The sequence below is a fragment of the Mustela erminea genome, chromosome 10, assembly GCF_009829155.1.
Source record: "Mustela erminea isolate mMusErm1 chromosome 10, mMusErm1.Pri, whole genome shotgun sequence".
In the NCBI taxonomy this organism is placed as follows: Eukaryota; Metazoa; Chordata; class Mammalia; order Carnivora; family Mustelidae; genus Mustela; species Mustela erminea.
Genome location: NC_045623.1, coordinates 15,140,012 through 15,155,045, shown reverse-complemented (window position 1 = coordinate 15,155,045; position 15,034 = coordinate 15,140,012). Strand labels below are relative to the sequence as shown.

The 15,034-nt window shown below is 55.2% G+C and overlaps 1 protein-coding gene across 5 annotated transcripts; it reads right to left on the bottom strand.

Annotated features, from left to right (window-relative positions):
* Window positions 1-1,848: 1,848 nt before the first annotated feature.
* KCNA2 (potassium voltage-gated channel subfamily A member 2) lies at window positions 1,849-8,212 on the bottom strand. Of its 5 annotated transcripts, none has more exons than XM_032303102.1 (3): window positions 8,111-8,212; window positions 5,527-5,864; window positions 1,849-5,038 (listed from the first exon to the last, which is right to left on the bottom strand). In XM_032303102.1, exon 3 carries the CDS (start codon window positions 4,873-4,875, stop codon window positions 3,376-3,378), a length of 1,500 nt encoding a protein of 499 aa, XP_032158993.1. In that variant the 5' UTR covers window positions 4,876-5,038; window positions 5,527-5,864; window positions 8,111-8,212; the 3' UTR covers window positions 1,849-3,375. The 5 variants fall into 5 exon arrangements, with proteins under 5 accessions (XP_032158993.1, XP_032158994.1, XP_032158991.1 ...); XM_032303103.1 differs by lacking the exon at window positions 8,111-8,212 and adding an exon at window positions 7,913-7,970; XM_032303100.1 differs by lacking the exon at window positions 8,111-8,212 and adding an exon at window positions 7,646-7,900.
* Window positions 8,213-15,034: the final 6,822 nt, after the last annotated feature.

The window sequence follows — 15,034 nt, the reverse complement described above, 5'->3', positions numbered from 1 at the left end:
ATCTTTTTTTAGAGTTGACTGATTTATAGCTGTGGGGACAGAGAGCTTGATCTGAGTTCACACTCCCTGTGAACTGTGTCTGTATCTGTTGGGTGTGTGTGCTGGGTTGTGTGCCTCCAATGAGTAAATGCATTGTGTGAATAAACGGAGTGTGATCTGAGTTCACACTCCATGTGAACTGTGTGTGTATCTGGGTGTGTGTGCTGGGTTGTGTGCCTCCAATGAGTAAATGCATTGTGTGTATAAACAGAGTGTGTGTGTATTCGGTGGGCAGAAACTATGTAAAGAATCCTTGCTGTACTGTATATACAGACCCATCACGTTCATGGGGTTTTTTATTCATTTTGCGTCTGAGTGGTGGTTGTGTCCTTGGATGTGGTGTGTGTAGGTCCTCTGTGATCTGTTCTGTATTGGTAAGTATGTTCTCGGTCCGTGCTGAATGTGCATATTTTGGACACCAGTGTAGTTACGTATCATCTGTGCATGCCCTTTTCATTAACTGGCCTCTGTGCATTTGCACTGCTCGTTTTGTATTTGTGTGGGACAACAGGGTATCTATTTTGCAGTGGGCATGCAGGTATTGTGTCTGCACCTGTGGGTATTTTATCGTCCTAGGTCAAAGCCACAGGGATAAGAGATCTCCCCACTGACCCAGGCCTTGGGTCTAGGTTTACCATCTGTTGCCCAAGGTCTGTGCCCTTCCCACCCCATGTCTTGGAAATTCAGCACCACCTCCCGCGAAGGAGAGGAAGAGAAGCGCAGAGGCTTCGCACTGGGCATGGGGTGTCCTGCAGATCCCTGGGGATGTGGGTGACCAGGAACTAATGAGCACCCTGGGCCTAGCACCCTGAGCTGGTGCCCCACCCCCCAAGGTAACTGTAGGTGCTAAACAGCCAACGGTAAGGCTCGGGCTGGAGCCAAGGCTGGGCGGCCTAAGCACACAACTCACTGTGTTTGGGAAGCGGAAGCCCAGTCTGGGAGGCGACGGCGTGACCACCTCAACCCATTCCAGGGCCAGCCTGAACTCCACCCACATGCGACACAGCACTCATTCCCTTTCAGTCTGTCCCAGGGCAGGGAATGATTTTCTGTCCAGCCTTGGGTTTCTTTAAGCAGCTCTGTTGGCCAGTGCCATGGGGAAAGCGTTTGAGCCTGGCCATGGAAATGATGCGTGTAGGTCACCTAGCATCATCATCCCTTGGCCCGGGACTTCCGAGGCTTCCGCCCCGAGGAAGCCCCCTTCAAGCCTAGACCTGCGGCACTGGGTCCCTGGTTCCAAGCAGGAGATCCATTCTGGCTCTTTAGGGAAAGGGCTGTTAAAGTGACTGATGCAGAGCCAGACGACAAGAAAAACCCAAGAAAACCTGAAGAGGGCGGGTGAAGATGAGAAAGGAGATGATTAACAAGATGGGCTGTAGAGAAGCCTGGGGCGAGTGTGGCCCAGGGCAGCGGGAGCCGTGGGGGCCACAGGCCCTTGTGCACTGGGTGAGACAAGCTTCAGCCACGGGGAACTGAAGCTGCAGCACGTGGAGGGCAGAAAGACAATTCTAACATCTAGGAATCCATGAAGACTGGAGTGTCTGAGGCAATGGCAGCAAACCCAGTCCCAGTGGGTTTATCGATGAGATAAGTTAACCCATTAGGCCTCTCAGACAACCAACCCACCAAGCAGTGGATTTGCTCCCGAACCTGAACTCCAGAGAATGAATATATATATATATATATATACATATATATACATATATATATATATATGTGTGTGTGCATGTGTGCACATATACACACACACGCATATGTGTGCATGTATATAACACATACACACAGGTATGTATGCATGTATATAATATACACACATGTATGTATGCATGTAGTACATATACATACATACGCTAGTGCACATAGTCAAACACATGCGTAAGTTGCCCTGTATCAGAAATATTGCATAAGCTTATACAAGGTTCAAATGCAATTTCTTCTATAGCGAGATAGGTAGAGGAACTCATGAGAGAGATACTCAATATATGCTTATATACACTGGATCCTCAAATCCGCCTGTCCTCAGGCCCAGATGCCTGGGTCAGCTAGAGAGTCATCCCCATAACTAGGTTCAGTCGTAAGGTGCGGTGATGTGAGGTTTCAGAGAGCGGCTTCCCTTGCTCCCCCTTCTGGGCTTTGCAAAGGTCTGTGCCCCCAGGTCGAAGAACAGGGATGGGGTGGACTGGGGAGCCGGAAGTTGGGGTTCCCCATGCCAAACAGTCTCTTTTTTATTCTCCTGACTGAGGGCTTTTTGTCTTCTGATTGGGGCGGGGGGGGGCGGAGAAAACCAAAACCAACCAAAACACCCCCTAGCTCAGTGCCACTCCAGGGATCTTAATACTCTAGATATGAATACTGTGTAGGCTACTAAGAAAATAGGTTATCTCCTGTGGTTTAAATATCGAGATGCATGCAACAAACACCCATGCAGCTCTAGCTCATTACTGGTAATGGCACTGCGGGGGTCAGCACCGCGGGCACGGTGCAAGGAAAGCATATGTCTGCACACTCCAGCGGCACGCAGGAGTCAGACGTTTTGTGACCCTGAAGCCTGCGAAAATGGAGAGATCCGAAGCCGAGAGGTCCCTGGGTTGGTTAGCTTCTCCCCAGCGGCCTGAGAGCCAGCGTGCAACTCGACCACTCATGTTCGGTCATCCTGACTGTCCCTCCCCCTGGGGTTCCCTCACAGCCACACTGCAGAGAAAAACCAAATGCAGCATTTTCCGTTATGAAACACAAGCCTCCGAAGCATCAACTTGGCAAGTGCAATTCACAAACCCCAGCCCATGACACAGAGAGTCTAATTCCAATACGGCAGGCCTGCGTGTTCTTCTCAATGCAAAAATGGGAAATGACCTTTTGAATAGTTCCCCGTGCTTTCAAGCTAAGCCACCATGGTTTTCCTCTGTGAAGCAGGAGGTGGGGCTCCTATGGGCCCAGGGGGTTCGGGGCCCCAGAGGCTGGGGAGGGTGGGGTGCGTCTCCCAGGGAGGAGGGGAGGGTGTGCGCATTTAATTCAGAAAGGAAGGTGGCACCGATGGGGCGGGTTATGTGTCCACTATGAGGTGGCCCCAGTGTGTCTTTCTGAAATTCTGGCTCCATAGGGGACTCCCCTGTTTGGAAACCCCTAGGCCAGTGATGAAGATTTATTTGCATGAAAGCCAGGGATAGATATTCTGTGTTCTAAATCAAAAATCAAAAGATCGAAAGTCACTTGCACGACTACTGCTTCCCATGCAGAACCAGATGTACACTGTAGAACACACTGACTACAATGCAGGCTATTTATGCTGTATCTGCAGGAGTTCCATGGAGCTGCGGGTGTGTTAATAGGTTTCAATCAGACATCAGTTAACATTTTGGTAATATTCACATAGTTTGTATTAGCCAAAGTGCAGTTGGCCGTTTTCAAGTTTTCCTCTCTAAAGTCCTCGTTACTGTTGTTGACCCCCTCCTGGATCTCCATGTAATCAGACTTACTAATGGTAGAGGCACTTCTACTTTTCTTCAGGTCGGGGGAGGACGGGATCTTTGGACAGCTTGTCACTTGCAGGTACTGAGCCTGCTCCTCTCCCTCTGTCTCCCGGTGGTAGAAGTAGTTGAAGTTGGACACTATGACGGGGACCGGTAAGGCAATGGTTAACACACCTGCAATTGCACAGAGGGACCCCACGATCTTTCCCCCAATGGTAGTCGGAACCATGTCTCCATAGCCTACAGTTGTCATGGAGACGACTGCCCACCAGAAGGCATCCGGGATGCTGGGGAACTGGGACTCTCGCTCATCGGCCTCTGCAAAATAGACAGCACTAGAGAAAAGGATGACCCCGATGAAGAGGAAGAATATCAGGAGGCCCAATTCTCTCATGCTGGCTTTGAGGGTCTGCCCTAGAATCTGGAGACCTTTGGAGTGTCGAGACAACTTGAAAATCCTAAAGACTCTTACCAACCGGATGACACGGAGGATGGCCAATGACATGGCCTGCTGGCCTTGCTGGGCGTCCTCTGGCTTCTCGGCCAGCTCCGTCCCCAGGGTGATGAAGTAGGGGATGATGGCCACAATGTCAATGATGTTCATGATGTTGGTGAAGAAGCCGGCTTTGCTGGGGCAGGCAAAGAACCGCACCAAGAATTCGAACGAGAACCAGATGATGCAAAGAGTCTCGACAATGAAGAAAGGGTCGGTGAAGGAGGTTGACTGCTGGTACCCGATGGTGCTGTTGGAGTAAGTGTGGAAGGTCATCCCGCTCCCATGCATGTCCTCGTTCTCATCCCGGAAGATGGGCAGGGTCTCCAGGCAGAAGCTGACGATGGAGATCAGGATGACCATGACGGATACGATAGCTATAATCCTAGCAGGCCCTGAGCTCTCTGGGTATTCAAAGAGAAGCCACACCTGCCTCTGAAACTCATTTTCGGGCAGAGGACGCTCTTCCTCCTTGATGTAGCCTTCGTCTTCCCGAAACATCTCCATCGCTTCTTCTCCCAGCTCATAAAACCGAATTTCTTCAGAGAAGATGTCCAAGGGCACGTTCACGGGCCGTCTCAAGCGGCCACCCGACTGGTAATAGTACAAAATGGCATCAAAGCTGGGCCGGTTCCGATCGAAGAAGTACTCATTTCGGAGGGGGTCAAAGTACCTCATCCGCTTCTTTGGGTCCCCTAAGAGGGTCTCTGGAAACTGGGCTAAGGTCTTGAGCTGGGTCTCAAAGCGCAGCCCCGAGATGTTGATGACCACCCTCTCACAGCACTCGTGGTCGGCCTCGGGGTCGTACGTGTCCTGCGGGTGCCCGGGGAGGGCGGCGGCCTCGTCCGCTGGCTCTCCGGTGGCCACTGTCATTATGGGGGCTGAGAGAAGGGCCTCACACTATGCCTTCCAGCTGCCCGGCAGCAGGGAACTCAGGGTGCTGCTTACGGCCCCAGGAAACACAGAAGCATTGGCCTGGATTCCTGCAGGAGAGCCCCGAGGGCTCTCTGAGGACCAGAGAGACAGCCTCCCTTGGCTGAAAGACAGAGGCAGTTAAGGGCATGAGACCCCTCCCCACCGGCAGCCTGACCTGTGTTGCTGCTCCTTGTCTCTATCTTTGAGCCAAGAGCTCAGAAACATCACCACCACCACCACTACCACCACCACCAAAACCAAGCCAAACCAAACCAAACCAAACCAAAACAAAAAAAAAAAACTTACTTTCACCTTAAACCTGGCTAGGGATCAGAGGCAGGCAGATGCCAGTCTCTCTAGAAAGTTCCAGATGGCCCTGCCCTGGGGGAAGGGGGCTGGTACAGGCCCCCTCTGCAGGGCCCAGGCTTCAAGGAGCACAACCCCCATACTAGAGGCTGAAAGTGAGTCCTCTCCTGGCTTGGAGGAATGCCTCCGAATGCCTGTCCCCAGGGAGGTATTCACAGGGGTGTATCTTGGGCCTGGGTCTCCCTCACTGCCCCTACTCCAGTGACTCTACACATGGCTGTTATTAAAAATAGATTGATTTACCTGACAAGGCAGGAACCGGAAGCTCTCTTCCTCGAAGAGCTGATCAGATACCGTGGGAATCCTAGATACACAAATCGGCAGTCCGACTGCCCATCACGTCTCCTCACTTGAGCGAGAAATAATGGTGAGTCATTCTGGGCAGGAGGGCGGGCTCCAGGTCCTGGAGGTGAGCTCCAGAACTGGGCTGGCCCTGAGGGGCTGTGGAGCGCCTGGCCAGGGGCACGCGGGATTCGAGGACGTGGAGCTTGGGTCTGGAGCCTTTGGAAGGAAGGAGGCAAGATGCAAAGCTCAGCAGAAGCCAGAGTCCTCCTGGCTGTCCTCAGGAAGTGTGACGTTGCCTGGAAAAAACAGCAGCAAGGTGGAACCAGGGCTTTCGGGGGGCAGGTGCCAAGATTTAGGAGGGGGTGGCTTTCCTTCCATGCCCACCTTCCATGCTGGTGTCACACCTGAGAACTACCCCTCAGCCTCCCCGCCTCCTCTGGGCAGGCTTCCATCAGCTGGAAGCCTTTTCTCCCAGGCAAGGAGCCTTCAGGCTGGGCTGGGCCTGTCTCCTCCAGGGGCCTCCCAGGGCTGAGCCAGATCTCCCTTGGTCCCCAGCAGCCCTCAGAAGGGACGCTGGGCAAAGCCCTCCAGCCCCCAGGTCAGGACGCGGCAACTCCCAAGGGGGAGGGCTTCCTGCACCGCAACGGACTGGAAGCTCTGACCCCGGCAGGATCCCGGAGGAGGAAGACCCCCTCCCCGGCAACCTCCCAGACGCACACTCCTTCGGAGCCCATCTAGGGAGACTCCTCATACGGAAAGGTCGACTCTACAAAAGCTGGCTGGCTTGGTCCCAAGACTTACTCTCCTTCGGGGATCCCCGGGGTGGAGGCTTCCCTCTGAGCAGGGTGGCATGTGATTTGGGCAGGCGCTCGACCACCGATTTCTCCCCCAAGAGAAAAGCCCTCACATCTCCTCCGCAGGGAGCGCAGAACGAACGCTCGGCCACCCTGGCTGCAGGCGACTCGGCAGCCGCGAGAGGGGGAGCCTGGAGGAAGCCGGCTTCCGGGCTGGCCCCCTGCCGGCCCAATCCCGCCGGCCGCAGGGCGGGGAGGGGTCCGGGCCCTCTCCCCATCGCCCCGACTCCAGCCGGGATTCCACCAGGCGCGCTCCGCGCTCGGTTCCGCGCGGGCGGACCGGACCCACTAGCAGCTGGCCGCCGCGGGCGAGCGCCGGCTTAACCCTTTCCTGCCCGGCCGCCGCGGGCCCGAGCGCAGCCCGGCTCTCTCGCCCTTCGGGGTCCATCTCCTCCACCCCCCACCCCAACAAAAACCCGGGAGCCCAAACTCTGGGGGTGGGGAGGAGGGTGCTGCCCCAGATCTCCGATTCCTCCTAAGCGCCGGGGCTCCGCCGCAGCGCACAGCCCCGGGGAAGCGGAAAAACCCTGCTCCGCCGCAAAGCGGTTTTGAATCGGAGCCGAAGAGGGGGATGCAGGCCGGCGTCCCAAGTGGTTCGGGTCCTACCAACCGGCGCTATTCACCGGACCCGGTTCTGCCGTCAGCTGCATTTCCCATCACCCGCCAGCGCCTCGCTGCGCCCTCCGCCCGCGCCGTGCGCAGCCCAAGGGTCCCGAGCCTGTTCCGTGCCCTCTCCCTCCGCAGGGCGCCAGCCCCGGTCGCCCGGCTGGGTCTCAGCCGGAGCCTGCCGCGCTGCAGGCTGCGCCGCCCGGTGCCCCGCAGCCCCTCCACACGCCGCAGCCCGGGCAGGGGAAGCGGCACGCGCAGCCCCACGCCCCGACACTGATTTACCCTTCCCGCTGGGCACCCGGGGCCTCCATGTTCCTGGGTGACCGCGAGCGCCGGCGGAACGGCGGCGGCGGGCGGCAGGGGTGCGGGCGGCCAGCCGGGAGCCGGCTCTGCAGTCCCGCGGGCGGCGCGTATGGAGCGCCCGGCCGCCGCCCGCAGCCGCACCGCGCCGCACCGCGCCACGCAGCGCCGCACCTGGCCCGGCTGCGAACTCGAATTAAAGGGGCCGGCGGGGACCAGAGCCGAGCAGGTGGCCGCTGAGTTGGGCCCCCGGGGCCTGGGCCCCCACCCTACGAAGAGAACACCCATGCTTTGGCAGAGCCCAGTTTACTAACCAGAACCTCGTGGAGAGCTCAGCTGGGTGCCGCCGGGGCCGGGGAACCGGGGACAGAAGTTGAGGGGCGGTCGTGAGAGGCTCCTGCCAACATAATGAAGTAGGCGAGGAGGAAACAATCGATAGGCGCTATCCCAAGCCCGAGGAGGGCTCCGGCCCCCGCAGGAGATGTGTTGCTATTATTACGATGCTGCCAGACACAATCTGCAGACCCCTCTCGCGCCGGCTCGCCCTCTCCTCCAGCTCTGCCTCCCCAGCTCTCTCTTACCCAGCCGAAGCCCCGGCTTCGCAAGGGAATGCAGCAGGTACGGCCCTGCAGTGTGGCTGAAACTCGTGGCTGGTTTCCTGCCAAGGAGCCACAGGAAGGGGCAGAACTGCAGAGTCGGCCCTCTGCCCCCGCCCTCCCCACCGCGCCCACCACAGGGCCCTGCAGCTGCCCTGGGGAAGAGCCGGTCCCCTCACAGACCTCAACAGAGCCCACTGGTCCACCGGGCTCAGAAATTAGGAGTGTAGCTTCTGCTGCCCTGGCACCACGGGGTGGGCAGAGGCGGATGTCCTTTGCTTTTGGAAGAAAGTGCGTGGGAAGCCCGATCCGCCCTCTGCCCGGATGGTGGATCTAAGAGGGTCCAGGGTGCTCTTGGGAGCCCCGTGACAGCCCCCTGCCCCTGGGAGTTCTGATCTCCAGATCTCTGTCCAAATCTCAGTTCCAAACAGTGATTCCTTGAGCCCAGAGTGCCCCAGAGACGGAGCTTAGATGCCCAGGGGCTCCTGTCCCAGGGAGACTCCTGCTGGGTCTCCTTGCTGAGACCCTTCCTCTGGAGGCCTATAGCTTCTGATGGAAATTCTGAGAGCCTACAGAGTCCAGCTCTGTGAAATTCTGCATTTCATCAGGCTAGTCTGCTGGGTATGGTTTAAAACTGGGGGCTTAGTCAGAGCGCAGGGACAGTCCAGGAGGACAGTGACCGTAGTGAGCTCTGGGGATGACAGATGACTATAAAGCAGATCTTGTTTAGTCTAGGGCTTCTAGAAGCTAGCCTCTCAGTGTCCTAGCCTGAGCACGGTCTGGGTGTTTTGGAGTTCTAGGTGAATTAATTCAAGTCTCTGAACCTCAGTGTCCTTGTCTGCAAAATGAGGCTACTTCACGGGCTGTTGTGAGGGTTTAAGTTGCTCATGGGAAGAGTTTAGTCCCTGGCAGGCACTCCACAAATGATGGTTTCTCTGCTCTGCTTCCCTGTGAAAGTCTGTGTGACTCCGAGCCTCGAGCTTAGCTGCTGGCTGCTTCTCTAAGAGCCCAATCAGCAGGTTTGGCTCGCCCTCTCTGCCTCCCAGTGTACCTGACTCCTCACTTGCCCTGACATGGCCCTCACAGCCTTTCCTACTGCCTTCGGCAAACTGTCCCCCAGTCCCTGCTCCATACGCCTTCTGGAAGCCTCCCTTGCCCAACGCTGTAAGGCTTTGTTTCTTCTTCTGGCCATATCGGGCCCTCATGTCAACAGGAGCACAACGGACATCCATTTGATAACACCTCTACGCGTCCCCTGCCCTCCTTTGTTAAAATGAAAGCCGTGGACAGAGAAAAGCTCTTGGGGGAGAATGAATAACCGTGCTAATTGGTAACATGTGCCTACTGTGTGCTAAGCACCTCCAGCCTGGCGGGAGACTAGATCCTGACATCTCTGTGAGCTAGTTTCTACATCAGTACCATTTCGGGGGAAAGAAAACTGAGGCAGAGACAGGGGAATCAACCTGCCTGAGGTCACTAAGCCGTGGCTCTGAGACATGAATCAGGTGTCTATGACTCCAGGACAGACACCCTTAGCCCCCATGCCACACTGCTGGTGTTCAGAGAGCAGCCCCTCAGTTTCATTTCCATCTTTGGGAATCTTCCCCTGACCCCTGACCCCTGTCCTGTCTGATGGGCCTCAGGGCTGTGTCATCCTACTTCCCCCTGCTTTAAGGCCTGATCTAAGTGTGAGCAATGACTGGAGAGAAATTAAGGAGAGAAGGAAAGAAAGAAAAGGAAACCTAACACCCGCTCCACGAGGGCACAGGGTGCGGGTCTCGCCCTGAGAGCTTTATCCTGGTTCCATGGTGTGTGTGAGAAAAAGAACATGGACCCAATTCCCACCTCTGACACTTGCTAGCTGTGTAAACTTGGCCAAGTTATTTGAACCCTCTGAGCCTCAGTTTCTAGTTTGGTGTGTGGGACAGTGGAACTACTCACAGGGCGGTCAGAAGTAAATGAGTTTTAGTGGACAGCCAGCGAGCTTAACCTAGCTGTTTCAGCACTGCTAGCTCCCTCCAGCCCTAAAGAGGTCACCATTTCTTATTTTTGGCCACAAAAGAACAGCTGAACTGCCCCCTTGATCTCTCCCTGGGAGCGGATCAAACCCATAAAGACCACTCCTTTGCCCTTCAGTCGGGCTTCCTGCTTGGGGACCCTGCCTTTTCTTCCTCGGAGCGAAGTTGTCGCTTCCTACGCTCTGTGACTACAGTCACTGGAAGGAAGAGTTTATGACAGTGTGTGTCCATGCCTTCCCCCACAACCCCCAACACACACACCAAGGTGCTGCAGGTACAGGAAGAGGGGGTCCTCCGGTTTTTCTCACCACAATTCATGAGCATAGAGGACTCCATGAGCTCCCTTCTCGGGTGTCCCTCCCAGAGCAGTGGCTCTCCTTCCTTGCATGACTGTCATCTCGGCTGATGCTTGGTCCCCCACCGTCAGATGGTGCCCTGGTCCACAGAAAGCAGGTCAGGGAGGCATGAAATGTGGGTCCAAGCTCCAGGTTGACAGCTGTCCATAGGTCATTTGATTCAACCCCTGGCACTACATCAGGGGGAAAGATGCCATGATCTCTATTTTATAGATGAAGATACTCAGAGAGGACAAGTCGCTGTCCAGGGTAATTTAGCTGGTAATTGGTGAAGCTGGGACGGAACTCAAGAGGTCTGACTCTACAAATCACTGTTCCGTTCTGCTGCCCACTTCGACCGGTAGTGGGTGCCAGTCCTCTGGGCTCGCTTCCTGGTCTGAGGATCATGGCTTTGGTCCAGGGGCCCTTCCAGACCTGGAGAGCATGCTGTGGAGGTGGCCCAACCTGATGGGAGTTCTCGTTTTAGAAGCTGAGTGGTGGTGGAGTCAAGACTCGGGACCTGGAAGTCTCCATTCTGTGTCCTTGCCTGAAACAGCTCTACTGATGCTTGTCACGTCCATGGGGCCCGGGGATGAGCATCCCTCACCCCGGGGCTTTTGTCTTAGCATGCAGAGCTGTGTGACCCAAAGTCACTCGCTCGACCTCTCTGTGCCTCAGTCTACTCGTAAGACGGAAAGGATAGCATTTGTCCCCTGGTTCCTCTTGCTTTCACAGTATTTAAAGAGAGAGTGGAATGAAGGAAGGGAAGAAGGAAAGACACTAACATTCATTGTTAGTGTGTATTAAAATCCATCTGTTCTCATTGAAGAGAAGAATTCATGTGAAGGCACTTGGGAAAGCGGGAAGCCTGGTCAGTGTGGGAGAGTCCCCTGGTCTGTGACCATTGTTGCTTCTGTCCTAATTGTGCCCTGCCAGCGTGCATCCTGTCTGACATCTGAGGATTTCCCCTGGAAGTGGAAAGAGCACCCCAGCCCCATGCTTACCTGAGGGCTTCCTGTAGGAAGCTTGAGATTAACTCCTGCTATCTCCAAGGAACTCCTCTGTGGAGGTCTAGGCCTTGGATCCTGTACTGCAAGTCTTGGCCCCCTGCCCCCAAAAGAGGATATTAAGGAATGATTGAAGGGGGTGGACCTTCCTTTGCCTTTTGGAGCCACTATTCTGGTGGTCCCATCTCTAGTCCCTGCTGATAACAGGCAAAGGTGGAATGGCACAAGGCCTGGATATTAGTGAGGATTGGCGGGGGGTGCACCTCTGAATGTCCCAGCCTGCCATCTGTAAAAGGGACATTTCCTCGGATGGCCCCCATCTGTATGGATCCCCAGTGGCTCAGAGGTGATCAGCTCAATCACGTGAGCCAGCTGGTCACATGATTGAGCTTGGATCAGGTCAGGGTCCTGGTCCAAGTTTTCTCAGTCAACTCCTCGCCCCTGAGCTCCAGGCAGCTGAGCTGGCTCCCAGGTCTGTCTCCAGAACTGTAGACTTGCCAGCCTTGTTTTCCAGGATTAAGTCTACCTCATCTGCTCCTGGTTGGGAGAAAGACCCCCTTTCTCCCATTGCCCAAATCAGAAACCTGGGGTCCCTATCAGCTCTCTTTGCTTACCCCACTCCGACATCCTCTGCACTCAGTCTATCACACGGCCTTGGCAACTGTTCGCTTCTCTCTGATTCCCTCCCCCCCACCCTGCTATCCCGGTTTCAGCCACCAGCAGGCGGGGTCTGAGCCACTTCTGTTCAGACCAACTCCCCCTGGTCCTTTCTCCCCACAGTTGCCATAGTGATCTTCCTAAAGTGCAAATCCAATCATGTCACTCACCCCCAACTCCTCATTGGCTCCCTATTGCTCTGACCCAGACTACACGTTATAAAACGCAAGCAGAGCCCTTCATGATCTGGTGTTCCCCCTCTGTCCCTTCCCTGGGGTCCCCATCTTTAAAGTCTATACTAGCCTTAAATTAAACTCCCATAATGGCTCTACCTGGCTTCAAACAGACATACATATTAAATCGAGTTCTACAGGCAGACAGACCTGGGGTTGAGTCCTGGCTCTGCTCCTCGCCACTCAAGTGACCCCGAGGTGGGGTATTTTTCTGCTCTGAGCTCCAATCTGTAAAATGGGACTAAAGCCTAATGCTTGTTCTGAGGACCAAATGAGATAGTGTGCAGAGAGTGTTTCTCAGTGCGTCACCTGCAGGATGGGCTCAAGGAATAAGAGCTTCCAGATGATTCCAGGTCTTCCTGGTTTGGCTAGCAGCCTCTCACCTAGAACACTCTGGTTCCCCAACCCTCATCACCCCAATGACTACTTTTCTTTCTTCCTCCTTCCCTTCCTTCTTTCTTTTCCTTTTCTTTCTTTCTTTCTTTTTTTTTTTAAGATATTTTTATTTATTTACACACACACACACACACACACACAGAGAGAGAGAGAGAGAGACAGTGAGAGAGGGAACATAAGCAGGGGGAGTGGGAGAGGGAGAAGCAGACTCCCTGCTCAGCAAGGAACCTGACGCAGGACTCCATCCCAGGACTCTGGGATCATGACCTGAGCCAAAGGCAGACGCTTAATGACTGAGCCACCCAGGCGCACCCCCCTTCTTTCCTTTTCTTTTTCCTTCCTTCTTTCTTTTCTTTCTCTTTAAGAGAGAGCGTGAGGGCACAGCATTGGGGGTTTGGGGAGGAGAGGGAAGGAAAGAGAATCCTCAAGCAGGCTCCCTTCTGAGTATGGAGCTCAGTCTCAGGACCCTGAGATCACAACCTGAGCTAAAATCAAGTCAGCCCCCCAGTGACTCCTTTTGTAATATTTAACTCATGTCACACCCTCCATGATGCCTTTCTGGACCCATTCCCTGGTCTCCATCCATCAGTGCAAGGCCTACTGGCTGCCCAGGGCACAGGCCCATCACATCGAATGCTGGGGGCCGGTCACCACCCTCACGCTATGTTCCACTGGGCAGGGAGCATCCTGAGGGCAGGTGCCTGCATCTTCTGCCTACTTCTGTGTGTCTGGTCCAGGCCAGGCACAGAGCCATTGGCCCAGCGGTGTTTGTGAAGCAGCCAGACTCTGGGGCACCCCACCGCTTAGCCATCCCCTCTGCCTGTTAGCCCCCAGACTGGGAAGGCCCCTGCTTCTGAAGAACCCTCAGGTGCCACAGGGCCAGCCAGGAGCTCACTCTGGCCTCATCCGCTGAGAGGGGTCAAGGAGAGGGCTGGCCTTCCAGCAGCCCCCACCCTGGGGGAACACACCTGAGCCACCCCTGCATCTGTTGGAGGAAGGCCGAGGTGGCACAATGGTGCCTCAGTGGGGGGTGGCTCTCTGGCTGTCTCACAGAGAGGGTAGGCAACTTGCTCAGGTCACACAGCTAGTCCAGGTAAGAGCCCGGGTTTGACCTCAGGCTCCAGGAATCCTGCTCTTAGCCATACTGCTCTGCTCTTTCAGGGGCTGGAGGCCGCCCTGGATCTCATCCACCTGCCGCTCTGTGCTAGAAGCTCGACAAGGGTTCCTCAGGACCTTTGACTCACGCTTTTCCACCTTCTGGCTCTGACATGCCTTCAGGGACCAGCGCTCTGGCTTCCCACTATGTGTCATTCAGACTTTTCAGGGCCTTATGTGGACCTGGAATCTTCCCCCAAGTCTTTACTCAGGGGTCTTCATTCCAACCGTGGCTAAAACGCAATGTTCCTCCCTTCCCACCCGTCCCCCCCAGCACACATCAGCATTCCTGCAGCTGAAGAGAGTGGCCAGGAGTCCTACAGCTTCTATTCTTTGAAGCCAACATCCCCAGGCCCCCCATCCCCCTTAACACTCCATAACTTAGGGCTTTGCCTCTGGTGCTGTTCTCTTGCGGCCTTGCCATTCTCTGAAAACTACTCTAAGTTGCAAGTGTACCTCATACTGAGGTCCCCGGGGAAGAGCCTTTTGACCCAGGTGTGGCCCAACCAGCCCGGGGTGGGGGGCAGGGGGTGGGAGATGTTAGCACCCCTTTTGCCGCACGAATTCAGCCTGGTACCCACTGATTCCTTAGTGTCCATGTCCCGTGGCTGGTTCATCTGGGCCTGATTGTTATTCTGACCCCTATGTCCTCCTTTCCATATATGGGCTTTGTCCATGGATCGGGGGGAATAGAGAAGACAAGCAAGAAGTAGCTTACTAGGGAAAATCCACTGGCCTGGCTGCAGCCCCAGCTCTGCCGTTGCCTGGGTGACCTTGGGTTTTTGACCTTGGGTAAGTCACTTCCTTTCTTTGGGCCTCCACCTCCTCACCTGTAAAATGGGAAAGCTGGACAGCATGATATCTATGACCCCCTTCTTGTGCTAGGACTAGTTCTTCAACCTCATCCCAGCTAAGGAATGGGAGCACTGTGCAAACAAATGGGCCTATGTCAGGAACTGGTATCGTAAGTGCTCCTCGGATAGCTATTTTGCTGAGAGGACACTGAGGCTCAGATAGGCATGTGGCCTGCTCAAGGTCACAAGGCCCACTTTAGATAGGCTTCACGCCCAGGGCCCTCTGACTCCCAAGTCAGCAGCCCACATCACATCTCACTGCCTGCTTAAAAAGGGAGGCAGGAATTCTGGAGATGCTAAATCACTTTGAAATGAGTCCTGAAAAAATTCAAAACAGTGCAAACCTGATGCTCAGTGCATCTTAATGATGTTCTCTAAATCCAAGAAGGGTCATTCCCAGGGGAACTCAGGGATCCTTCAGCTTTGAGGCCCTACGGTGAGAGAATGGGGCT